General features: G+C 33.7%; 1 protein-coding gene across 1 annotated transcript in view; it reads left to right on the top strand.

Moving 5' to 3' along the window:
• LOC103603385 (centrosomal protein of 128 kDa-like) overlaps positions 1–11,331 on the top strand; it is a gene marked incomplete at its 5' end in the record, with an annotated part of 78,187 nt that extends 66,856 nt beyond the window's left edge. Inside the window, 2 exons of the mRNA XM_008587890.1 lie at positions 3,608–3,716; positions 10,185–11,331. Coding sequence (XP_008586112.1) covers positions 3,608–3,716; positions 10,185–10,312 — 237 coding nt within the window. The remainder of the gene's footprint in view (positions 1–3,607; positions 3,717–10,184) is intronic.
• Positions 11,332–13,032: the final 1,701 nt, after the last annotated feature.

The raw sequence follows: 13,032 nt of genomic DNA, 5'->3' as shown, positions 1-13,032 counted from the left end.
CCCAGATTGTACAATCGAATAGGAATAAAATGTAGTGAGGAAGAGGTTAAGCTTTCTTCAGCACTGATGGAGAATTGGGGCAGAAATGGAAAGACTGTGCATTATTAGGCTAGGACAAGTTCAGATAAACATTTCTGCCACAGATTCAGAAATNCCTTGTGCTGAAGAGATAAGAATTGGTAAAAAGCAAAAGCTGGGATTACTAAAATTGCAAAGCATCTTCCTTTTTAATAAATACTTCCTTTTTAATACTAAGTATTTGATTCAAATGTAGGGAGGAATGAGGAAGAAACATTCATTTTATGGTTACCTTGTAAAATTTACTTATATAGAAATTCCACAGATTAAATATCAATATCAAATTGGAGGAGAGAAAAGTTTTTTTTTTTTTCATATTCTGGTATGTTGATTGTTCAAAGGAAATATGAATATTTTTCTTTTAAGATTTTAAAATGTTAGAACTTAAAGATATATAAAAATTAAACCTCCTCATTTACTATATATGAAAAAAAAAGAAATGTGTGGTTGAATGGTGGATAAATCAACAACTATGAAGGGAAGGGATAATTGTCCTAAATGTGTATTAACTTATTAGCAGAGTATCAAAATATATGAAGTAGAAACTGATAGAACTGTAAGGAAAAATAGATAATTTCATAATTATAATTGGAGATTTCAACGTTCCTCTCTCAGTAATTGATAAAACAGTAGGCAAAAAATCAGTAAAGATATAGAAGACTTGAACAACACTATGACCTGACATTTATGGAACACTCCTCTCAACAACAGCTAATTATACATATTTTTGAAGTGCATATTGAACATTCTCCAAGAGAGGCTATATTTTGCGTGATGAAACAAATCTCATTAAATTTAAGATGATTGAAATTATACAAAATATGTTTTCTACCCACAATGGAGTTAAATGGAGTTTCTACCCACAAAAAGATAATTGGAAGATTCCCAAATATTTATAAATTAAACAGCATACTTTTTAATGATCATGGATGGATCAAGGAAGAAATCAAAAAGAAAATTAGAAAACATTTTATATGAAAATAAAAGCAAAACTTATCAAAACTTGTGGATCAAGTAAAAAGTGTGTAGAGGGAAATTTGTAACATTAAGTGTATATATTATAAAAGAAGAAACACCTTAATCAATAAGCTTCCATAATAAGAAACTAGAAAACAAAAAGCAAATTAAACCCAAAGTAAGTAAAATCAAGGAAATAATAAAAATGAGAGGAAAAATCAATGACATAAAAAGCAGAAAAATAGGAAAAATAAATTAAACCAAAACCATAAATAAATCAAACCAAAACTTTGAAAAAGTCAATAGAATTTAAAAAACCTCTAGCCAGACTGATTAGGAAATAAACAGAAGATACAAATGGCCAATATTAGGAAGGAAAGAATGACATTACTAGAGCTCCTACTGACATATTAAATGAGTAATTAGGGAATATTATGAACAACTCTACCAATAAATGTGACAACTTAGATGAAATGGATATAAATAAGCAGCCTTAAAATGTGTCACCCAGTAATTCCACTTCTGGGAATCTATTCTAAATAAATAAAATTAAAATGTGGATAAAGCTTTTTGCACCAAAATATTTATCAAATGATTATAATAGAAAAAAATCTAAAACCAACCTTAAATTTCCAACAATAGATTAATAAAATAAACTACAATATTGCCATAATTATAATGATGATAGAGAAAATTCCCATATTTAATGTTATATGAAAAAAAGTAGGAAACAAAATTGTCAACAAATGATCTCACTATAAAATGATATTTATAGTAAGAACTAGAAAAGAGTGTACCCTTAAATTAAGCTAAGGGGCCTTTTACAAATATATGTAAAATCTTTTTCTTTTTGGCCTTTATGCACTTACATATAATATATGTAATAGAGAAATAAAATATAAAGTTGATACTTGGTATGGAGAATGATAACTAATTCATCAGATATGTGGGGGCCATATTTTGAGGCATGTTTTGGGGCCACCTAATCCACAGTTGTTTCAAGGAGAATATTTGGCAACATTCCCTCTCCTAAAACCCCACAGTTATCCTCAATTACAGTCTTTTAATTGGTATTCCCAGTTCAACACTTGCACTGCTCCAGCCCTTTTTCCCCACAGAGGTCCAAGTAGTGTTTGAAAAATACAAATCAAAGCTCCTTAAAATCTTTGATTGCCTTCTGATTGTACTTAAGGGGAGGGAAACAAAAAAGTCCCCAATCCTGAACATGGCCTCTACTCACCTCTGGACCTCACTACAGTCACTTCCCCCAGGCTCAGTGTGCCTGAGCCATGAGACCTTTCGGCTCTTCAAACACACCAAACTCTTTTTCATCTCAGCACTCACATGAATGTGGAATGTAATTCCCGACTCCTCCCTGCTTTCCTCTCACTTTCCCTCCACTTCACTCATAAGTTTTTACCTGGCTGATTTATTGATTCATACTCAGCATTCAAATATTGCCTTAAATATCACCTCCCAAGGGGTCTTCTCAGGACCTCAAATCTAAATTTGGTTTTTCCTGTTATTTCCTATTCTCATAGCTCTCATCATAGTTTTTAATTATATTATGTTTTGTGCACTTGATTTGTTTAGTGCCTTTCTCTCCAGTAAGCCCAAAGATTACCTGACTGTATACCCCAATGTCTTGTTTGCTCTTTGCTCAGCACAACGTAGGTGCCCAAATTACTGTTGAATGGATGAATGGAAGAAAAAAAGAATAGTAAATAATGAGAAGACATTCATGAGAAAAAAATTGTAGTTTTACTGTTTATCAAAGAAAAATAATATTAAAGTATGTATTTTAATCTGTTTAACTAGTAAAATTATTTAGAGTACTAGTTCTCATTTTCAACTGAGATTTGGTGAAAAAGACACATTCATACAATACATAAGGAGAGGGATCTTTTCTGCGTTCACTTTTGTTTATGTATTAAATATTTGTTGAATGAGTAAGAGGATTAATGTAATCATTACAGAAAGCAGTCTGGCTAAATGTATTTAAAGACATCACACATTGTTTTTATTGACCCAGTATTTCCACCTAAGAATTTGTCATAAGGAATAGTCCTAAATATGGAAAAGGTTATATATTTAAAGATATTTCTCACAGTGTTATTTATAGGAGTAAAATACTGGAAATCACCTAAATGACAGGTAAAATAATGACTGAGTAAAGCATAGTATATGCACTAGATGGCATATCAGTAACCCATAAGCTAAAGGTTAGGATATCATGATGACCTTGAAATGTTCATAGTATAAATGCAAATAAATGAAGAACACAAGTTTTATAACTATGTTCATAAATCCTATCTATGGGGCCGGGGGTGGTGGTGGAGGAGACTGGAAACAAATATGTCATGCTGTTATGGTAACAGTTTCTTTCTTTTTTTTCATATTTTCTTTTACATGCACATGTTTTAATTTTTACAAGGACTATAATTATATTAAATTGTGCAAGTATAATGTAGCTTATATATTAAAGTTCAATTTCAGTGTCAATACATTTAAACAAGTCCTGGTCCTTCCATTTTGTAATCCTTGAACTGAAATGCCGTGCTTTCTTTCTTAGGATGACAGAAACTTTGCTGAAGGTTCCCACACACGTGGGTTAGATCACTCATCCTCTTGGCAGGATCACAGACACTTCCTGTCTAGTCCACGATTTTCACACTTGAACTGTAAGTAATGAAGTCCTGAACCAGTTTTTAAATTGAATTTGAGAAAATGCAACTCATGGGAAAATTAAAGTTTAAGGCCAGTACATGATAATATTCACGTTATAAGTCTGAGAAAGCCTTCATTGTGAATCATACACATAATGCCCTCTAAGTACGTTTATAATATTACCCAATTTACTAAAAAATATATGGAATCCCTTTTTTTAAGACATCATACTTCTGAGAAAAACTTAAAGTAAATTACCCAAGGTAAAAATCTTGATGGAGCAAATTTTTTGTTTAGATTGCTAGTAACAGTGGATGAGTGGGCAAAGGAAGTTATTTTATAATAGAATTCAAATTGTCAAAAAGTAGAAGACCCTTGCATATAACTGTTTAGACATATGTAATCTTGTACAGAGTAAGAATACTGACACTATTACCTGCTAGGTTTCACTCTGCGAATACTCTGTAAATGTTAACAAAATGTCATATTCAACGTCAAGAAAGTATGAGCCCATTGGCTCAGGATGCCATCTCCCACCGTCTGTCCCTTCCCGTCCCCTACTATACGTTCTTCACATTTCAGCTTAGAGAAGGCATCAGAACCTTACAGTTCTAAATGTGTTCTCCTATGAGCGCCCATAATATACTACAATTTTCCTTTAAAACCATTCCCACAGTAATAATTACAGAATTATTTGTTATTTGAGTGACTTTTTGTTTCCTGTTTCTCCACCAAAGAGTGAGCTCCATGAGGATAGGAGCATTGCCTGTTTTGTTCACCACTGTTGGGTACATAGTACTTGGCACATAGTAAATGCTCAATTAATATTCAATTAATATTAGATGAATGAATGTTGGGGTTTTTTTTAAGTCCACTTTTATCTAAACTATTGGGATTCAAATATTAATGGATTCTTATTTAGATTATAATTTAGCTCTTTAGTTTACCATAGGCCTGGAGGGTTGTACATTAAATTTGATAATTCCATCATTTAAAATAGCTAGATCACTATAAAATAAAATACCAAAATAAGCCACAAGGAAGTAGGTCAAATTCAGTAGTGATTACTCTCATTTCTGCTGATTTATATTCTTGGATTCATTGGGTTAATATTTATCAGTTTCTGGTCAATGGTTTGGTTTTGCTGTATCACGATTATTTTCTTCCAAAAGCTAAGAGTTTTCTCTTTCCTTTTCTAGTTATCTATCTTACCAAGTCATTTTGTATCTGCATGAACCCTCTGCTATAATCTGGCAGCAGCCATCAATATGGATCATATCTCAAGTTGGTTATGGCACCTCAGAATCTGATATACACATAGGCCAAATTGTTTATCTTTCTTATTAAGCAGTGGAAAAATTAATATAAGTAAACGTGGAGGAGGTGGGTAGGGACTAAGCACCATCAGACATAAGAATATCCCATCCATTAAGACAGGCAGGAGCCTGGAGATAAAAAGCACATGATATGATCACATGATATTATATTGCTATTTAATTTTGTCATTATGACTTTCTTAAGGCTCCCTAGAAAAGCACCTAAAAGGAAGTGGTTAGAAGACAGTAAGTGGAAAACATCAAGATCTTTGGGATTTTATTTACTGTTATGATAGGCAGTGAAAGAAACTGTAGTCTTCTTTCCACACTAGCATGTCATGACCAGCTGTGTTCATTTTTCTAATTAAGATATATTCTACAGCCAACCATACGTTTGTATATAAATATACTGGTTTAAAAGGAAATAAAGGTAAATAAGCATAGGAAAAAATATCATCAAAAATGTAATTTAAATAAGAAAACACTCATTTACTGAAAAGTTTAGCTTAAAAAGTAAAATTCTTTATTAATTTAATATATTAATAAATGGTTTAATTAATTTATTGATTAATTTGTAGCCTTATATTTTACTATTTTTTATCGATAAGTTTGTTTTATGATTTTTCTCCCATGCCTGTTCCTGTATTTTCAATAATTCTTTTAAACAATTAATCATAGTTACCTAATCATTAATTATTTTTAAATGATTGAATTAAACCTATTTCTAGAAATCATATTTATTCTTATTTGCTTTTCTGATAAGCCTTGAATTTCCTATGCTTTTAATAACGTGGAAGTGGGAAAAATTAGGATCACTCTGAATAATGATATTCCAAAATCCAATGTTTATGTTGAGAAATCTTATACATACTGTATATATTTTTTGACTTCCATTCTTTTGAAGTGATCCTCTCCATCCCCCTCCCTACACTGCCACATTCCTTCTACTCCTGGCCCCTATCTGACCACAACCAGTTAGTGATGGTTTGTCTCAGTGTGTGTCTTGTTTTATTCATTCTTCTGTTTGTTGGGTGAGCCCTTTTAATCTGGACCCTCCTGTTTTTCAGCTCTGCCATACTGAAAGAAGAAAGGAGAGATTCCATTGAGGAAACCTTTAGCAAAAAACAAACAGAAAACTAATAGATTATTTGATACAGTTGAACACTTCGGAAAAAAGAACTACTCATAGATGTGTGGCAGATCTAATTGAGAAATTAGAAACAATTAAGGTGGTCACAGAGAAGCAGCAAAAAAAAAAAAAAAAAGAAAAAAATTAAAAATGGGTCAATTAACAAACCCAGGGGGGAAAAATGACCAAGAAAAGGAACATTGTTATAATATACCTATTAGATTTGTGTGAGTCATATTTATATAGTGATAATATAAACATTCACTATTGACATAACTAAAAGTTCAGATGTAACTATATTTGGGAGGGTGGGGTAAGGAGAAGTGGGTAGATGTGAATAACATCTAAATGAGGGTTGCGATCCGTTGCCGGACACGGAAAAAAGACAAAAGACAAGTGTCTATCTAAACTTGTTTTATTTCCATCTAGTTTCAAAAAAACAATGGTACGAATAATGAATTAAAATGTATAGGGAAAAGTAATTGTTCTAAGATTCTCTTCACATGCAAAATTTTAGAAACGATGGAGAAACAATCTACTGAGAAAAAAAAGAACCACAGAAATTTTTTTTTTTTTTTTTTTTTTTTTTTTTTTTTTTTTTTTTTTTTTTTTTTTTTTACAAAAATAAAGTAAATACAGAAAATAAAGCTAAAAGTTGATCGTGGTTGACTGGGGATTGGGAGTGGGGGGGGCAAAAGACTCCCATTTTTCTACGTAACCCTTTAATACTGTATGATATGTGTACGTACACTTTGGCTAAAAGTGATTCTTCTGAACATAAATGCTACTGAGAAAACCCCAGCTTTTGTGTCTGACCAGCAAATGTTCAATTTTCTTGTTAACCTCTAAATGGAACGTGAAGGCGTGGGTTTGGAATTTAAAACACTTTAGACCTGTGTAGAGACTTGGGAAGTGGATAATCCTAAGTCCTTAGGCAGGAGTTTCTGGGCCCACTCAATAGGCATCTTCTTATTCAAGGCGGAATTTATATTGGATGAGCCCTTTTGTCTAAGCTGTATATGCTAAGGCATTCATTCTGCTGACTTAAGTATCCTGTCAAACTGTGACCAAAATAGTGTAGAATCACTGACCATGGAAAAAACAAAGGAAATGGGAAAATACTGAATAATTTGTGGTCTCTGAAATGATCCAGCATTAATGAAAATTTGTTTTAAGAAGTAATTTATGTCAGCTTTGTGTAGTTCAGATCAATTCAAGAAAAGGTAGATTCCTTCTGCCAGGAAGAAGGGAAGAAATGTATAAATTGTAAGTTTATATTACCATTTGAAATAGTAACACAGAAATCCATTATTTAAAGCTGTGATCACTACCAAATTTATCCTGGCTGTCTAGAAATTATGGCTGTGAGTCAGGACACTGTTTTAGAAGACTTGGATTCCATTACCTTCAGCCCGTAGACAGTGGGGGCACAGTAAGAGAGACTCATAATGTCAGCTTTTGAAACTGTCATTTTTACTTTTTATAAGTAGCGACTGACCACTAGTCTCCATGTACAGCTCCTTTTAGACTAAAGGAACAAAATGCCAGGACAGGGCCTTCACTCCTGGGGCCTGGACCAGACCAGATTTGAGTGAAGTCTGTAGTAAGCTGACGGCTTCTAGAAATCTCCTGTCCTTTGAGACTAAAATGCTTCATCTTTGGGCAATTAATGTCTCTCAACCAAATTTTAAAAATAAATGTAGATTACAATTTTTGTGTAAATCTAAAATTGTTCTTAAAAATAACATTTATTAAAATAAATAAATCCAAAAAGAAGGACTGTGATTTTTCATGGGAGAAAAATATTATCTAAGGAAAATTATAGGAGTTGGAAGTGAATCTGACATATTATTTTAACACAGTCTTCTTAGAGAAATCAGCGACAATTGCTTTAAAAAACTATTTCACCTTCTCACCTCAGTGGACATTGCTATAAAAAGAAAAGTTAGTATTCTCAATTTGTTTTGAGGTGCCATTAGTGGGAATTTAAGTCCCTTGGATGAAAAATAATTTATGCACAACAAGAATATGATACTGTTTCCACTTCTGTGTTGTACTTCAAGGTCCACCTGGATAACTGTGAACAGACACTTCATATGTAGTCTGTCTCAAACCTATAGGATAAAATGCCAAACATTTATGGCAATAAAAATGTTAGGGTACTGATAAGGTCAGAAAATTGTTTCTTATCCATTAAAGGATTTGTTTATTCTATGAAAGCACAATCTTTCTGTCTCATTTTATAAGTTCCGTTGATGTGACTATGATTCAATTATTTTTCATTGACCAATGAAGTGTCTGATATTTTTAATTGAGTTCTGATTATTGCAATTTGACAAGGTACTCTCTAGAAAGCAGCTAGAAAATTTCCAATAGATTCCCTCTTAAAAATGTCTTAAGTATATTCACTTGTTCAACCAATATTTACTAAGAGGCAATGCACCGGGCTCTGCCTTCAGTTCTGGACAGTAGTGAACAAAACAAACAGTCATTTCATCTCATGGAGAAACAGGTAGTGAGCGAGCAAACAAGTTAAAATATCTATGTTGCTCTAAGTAGGCAGATTTAGTTTGTTTTAGCTGGTGTGTAGTGTTTCATTTTATGAATATACAAAAATATATCTTTTGTTTCATTTAAGTACATTTGTGTTTCCACTATTTTGTTTTTATAAACAGTGCTGCAATTAGCATTTTTTTTTCTCCTTACATGCATGTTAGAGTTTCTCTAAGGTAGATACATAGGCGTGGAATTGCTAGGTGTTAGGCAATGAACACCTTCAGCTTTATTAGACATTTTCAAATGCTGCGAAGTAGTTGCTCCTCTTCCAAGAGCAATAAGTGAGAATTCCTCCTGCATCACATCAGGTCAACACTAGATATTTTCAGACTTCTAAAATTTGTCAACTTGATAAATGTGAGAAGATATTGCATTGTTTTAATTTTATTTCCCTTGTTGCTAGTAAGGTTAAAAATCTTTTTGCATATTAAGTAACCAATGAATTTTCTTGTCTGTGAATTGCTCCTTTTTCTATTAAACAATTGAGTCTATGCATTCTGTATGTGTTCTGGTTAGTAATTTTTTTGTTAGTTATATATATTGCAAAATATTTTCTCCAGCCTATGGCTTGTTTTTTACTGTTTGTGTTGTGTTTACTTGTATAAAATCCTTCATTTTATATAGGGAATTTATTAATCTTTCAAAAAATAACTAAAATATAAGAAATAAAATGACGGTTGGTGGTATAAAGGTGAAAGGATAGAGGGTATCTGGAATAGGACCACTACTTTAGATTGGTGCTAGGGGATGCCTCTCTGAGGAGGCTACAATTTAGCTGAAACGTGAATGCCAAGAAGAACCAGCTGAGTGGGAAGAATTTTCCTGATAGCAGGAACAGAAAGTGCAAAGGCCCAGAGGAAAAAAAAAGGGGGGGGGATGGCCTACCAGAGAGATGGAATCCTGAGCGAGTGAGTGAGAGGGTGCAGCCATAGTCAGGTGTTTGAATTTGATTATAAGTTCACTGGGAGGCCATTAAGGGGGGGGGGGGAAGGGGAAATGCAGGAGAGGGACATCATCTGGTTTACTTTTTAGAAAGATAATTCCGGTTGTGGTGTGGAGAAGGGATCATAAGGGAGGAGGAGGGGGTGTGTGTGAAGGGGAAATGCAGGAGAGGGACATCATCTGGTTTACTTTTTAGAAAGATAATTCCGGTTGTGGTGTGGAGAAGGGATCATAAGGGAGAAGGATGAAAACAGGAAGAAAGAAAAGGGTGAACTGGGCTGGGGTGATGATAATGAACATGGTGTGAAGCACAAGGACTCGGTGAGTTTTTGAGGTAGAATCATCAGACCTTACTCTTAAATCGTACAGGAGGATCAGGCAGGACAAAGGAAGAGAAGAACCAAGGTTTGAGAAACTGGGTGGGTGGGTATATCATTTTCTAAGATACCATAATTAATAAACTCCCTTCTGCAAAATTAATTTTTTAGCCCAGGTTTTATACTCACCTAGGTTTATTTCTCTTTTCTCTTCCTTGCCAGCATTTACCAAACGAACTATTGCTCCAGATTCAGCTTCTCTCAAGGAAGATGCCACAAGTTCACCGACGAATGGAAGGAGTCCACAATCCAAAAAGGAGCAATATGAGAGCCAGAAAATCAAAATGTAATTAGTTACTTTACACAAGTGTTTTACACATAACAGCACGTCTATTCATGCAATTTGGCCCAAATTATTCAACAGACATACCTGCAGCTTCAGCTCCTCAACGTTCGGTATGGCTGAACATTGACTAAACTGAACAGTTAGTTGGTCTTTATGAATGACATAGATTAAACCAATCCAAATAATATCAGCTCATGAATGGCGTGTGGTTAACTTCTTGGCAACTTATACCAGCAAAGAAAGAGTGATATTTTTCACTTTATTTTTTCCTTTTTCAAGTGTCGTCAGTCTCCTTTCCCTGAACAAAAATTTGGATCTACAGTTGAGGCCTTTCAAAAATTACTGGCTACAAAGAAGGAAAATAAGTTTCCCTTGAGGCAAAGTCGCCAGCACTTTTGATTCAGGGAGCATTTGTATACGATTGACTTTTTAAAAATGCTTTCTCCCTAACAAATTATCATGTGTTATAACATGTCATGGAGATATGCATATATTATATTAGACAGTTCACTTTATAAATGCTCAGGATTGTTACATCCATCATCTCCACAGGCTATTACTACATGGAGTATCTTAAAATTATTTCCAATCATCCATTTTTAATAGCAATAAAGAATTTGTAAATGACACCTGAATTGTAGAGCACTGTGAAGAATTCATAGCACAATTTATTTATTGGACTTTTTGTGGCCAAATATCCCACAGTGATCACTTCAGTCACATCCTGTACCATCTTTAGTTTACTATGACCAAAACTGTAGTGGCAAACTCCTGTGTCCATGAGATTTACTCTGCAAGAGTTCTCGTATAGTTTAGTACTATCCATCTATGTTTAGCATCCCAGCTTTTCTCAACATCAAAGTATTTTTAAGAACTTATCTCCTTTACATGCTGATCTACCAGTGGAGAGAAATTTATATTAAATGCTAGATAATGGCAAACATCAGAACTGAATCCTCCTGTGTCATGATGGAAAGATTCTGCACAGAGACAAGGACAATAAAGCAATACTTTTATAATGTGCATTACAACTTGTGTTTGTTAAAGGATACTTGCTTGTTAGATTTCTCAAATTTTGTAAAGATGCTTCTATTTCAATTCAAGATATGTTTTCCTAACTTGACCATTTATTGAGTTCTTACTATATGCCAGTCATTGTGCTGGGAGGAAAAAAAGAGATGTCCCAGTATTTCCTCTCAATTCAAAACAAAACAAAACACAAAATTTGTGATTTTTTTCATGGCATTCAAATGAGGAAGCTGTTCTCACGAAAGCATCTGGTTTTCTTGGATCAAAACTAAACCATGAACCTTAAGTTGGAAAGTAAATTTGGGAAAGTTTGAATATAAAGGCATTTCATGCACCAGAGTATGATATAAAAATAGTTACATCTTTCAACTTTCAAATTCTCAAATGTTTAGCAATAGAAACATATCAACTTATCCCTATTTGGGAAAAGAAATTTAAACCATGAAAGATTCCATTTAGTTTCATTTCCGAACAAAACACGACACATCTAATTTAAGGCTAGGAGAAATGCTTACGTCTAAAAGCAGAACTTTAGATTCCAAGCCCCAAACAAATTTCATAGAAGTCACCCTTGCTTTTGATTAATAACAGAGTAAACCAATCTGCTCTGCTCTGGTAAAACCAGCCCCACCTTCAAGTTCTAACCTCATCTGCCCCATCTTAGCTTCTCCTGCTGTGTCTGTGCCTATGCCCGCATCACACCTAAATCCAAGCCCAACACAAAAGTCACTCTTAGTATTCTACCAGGTCAGCCTCCACTGTTGTCCTCTGAAGTCTAGTCACTATACAGCCCACACTGAGTGGACAGACTCTCAGCTTTGTAGCACCTGCATTTCTCTTCGGGACCAACCCATTAGAAAAGGATTTTTATATCACATGTCTTTGGCTACTGTTGAAACCCTAGGAATACTTCAGTGGCTGGGTATCTTTTCTTCCCTAGCACAGCTTGACTCTGATATAGGTGCACAGCCCTGTGACAGTTGTGGAAATGAACTTGCCCCCTGTGCTCTCTACAGGAATATAATGGATTTCTAAACACAGCAACATGTTAGTTCCCTAAGGGTAGCCGCAACTATTATCTGAAGACTTCCACCCTTCATAATGTACAACCTTATGTCTTTGAGCATATAAGTTGGAATATGAGAACAAAATGCCACTATAGTCAACATAGAGCCATGCAGCATTTATCTCCTGTGCTAACAATACCTCGCTATGTTTTAAGATGCTGAGGTTGCACAACTTGAAGGTTGAAAACCAATTGGTTATATAACATTTTATGCACCCAGTTTCTTAGAACACTACCTTTTCTTCTTTTTGTTATAATTTAACTACATATTTTTACTAATAAAGAGAAAAAATCTATAGCTTGAAAACATAGTATACATATAGCATTTAGAATTAAAGCTTATGTGTATAAAAAGTGCTTACCTACTTAACCAAGAAAACAATTAAGCCTATTTTTCTTCATTTTTTTCTCTTCCAACTATGTTAAGTGCATTTTTTATTTTGAACCTTATTTCAGTGGTATGTAGAGTATACTTTAAAGTCACAGTAATTATTACATTTTCTCTATCTTATCTGTACTGAATTTTATGATTAAATAACAAATGGCATTTTAAAGGGACCAAATTCTTACATGTAATGAGTGGTACATTTATTTAGCAAACGCTTTTTTAGGAAGAGATAAATACCTCA

Source organism: Galeopterus variegatus, unplaced genomic scaffold (assembly GCF_000696425.1).
Source record: "Galeopterus variegatus unplaced genomic scaffold, G_variegatus-3.0.2 Scaffold4579, whole genome shotgun sequence".
NCBI lineage: Eukaryota > Metazoa > Chordata > Mammalia > Dermoptera > Cynocephalidae > Galeopterus > Galeopterus variegatus.
Note: the sequence above shows the minus strand (reverse complement) of the source record. Positions and strands in the feature narration are given on the sequence as shown.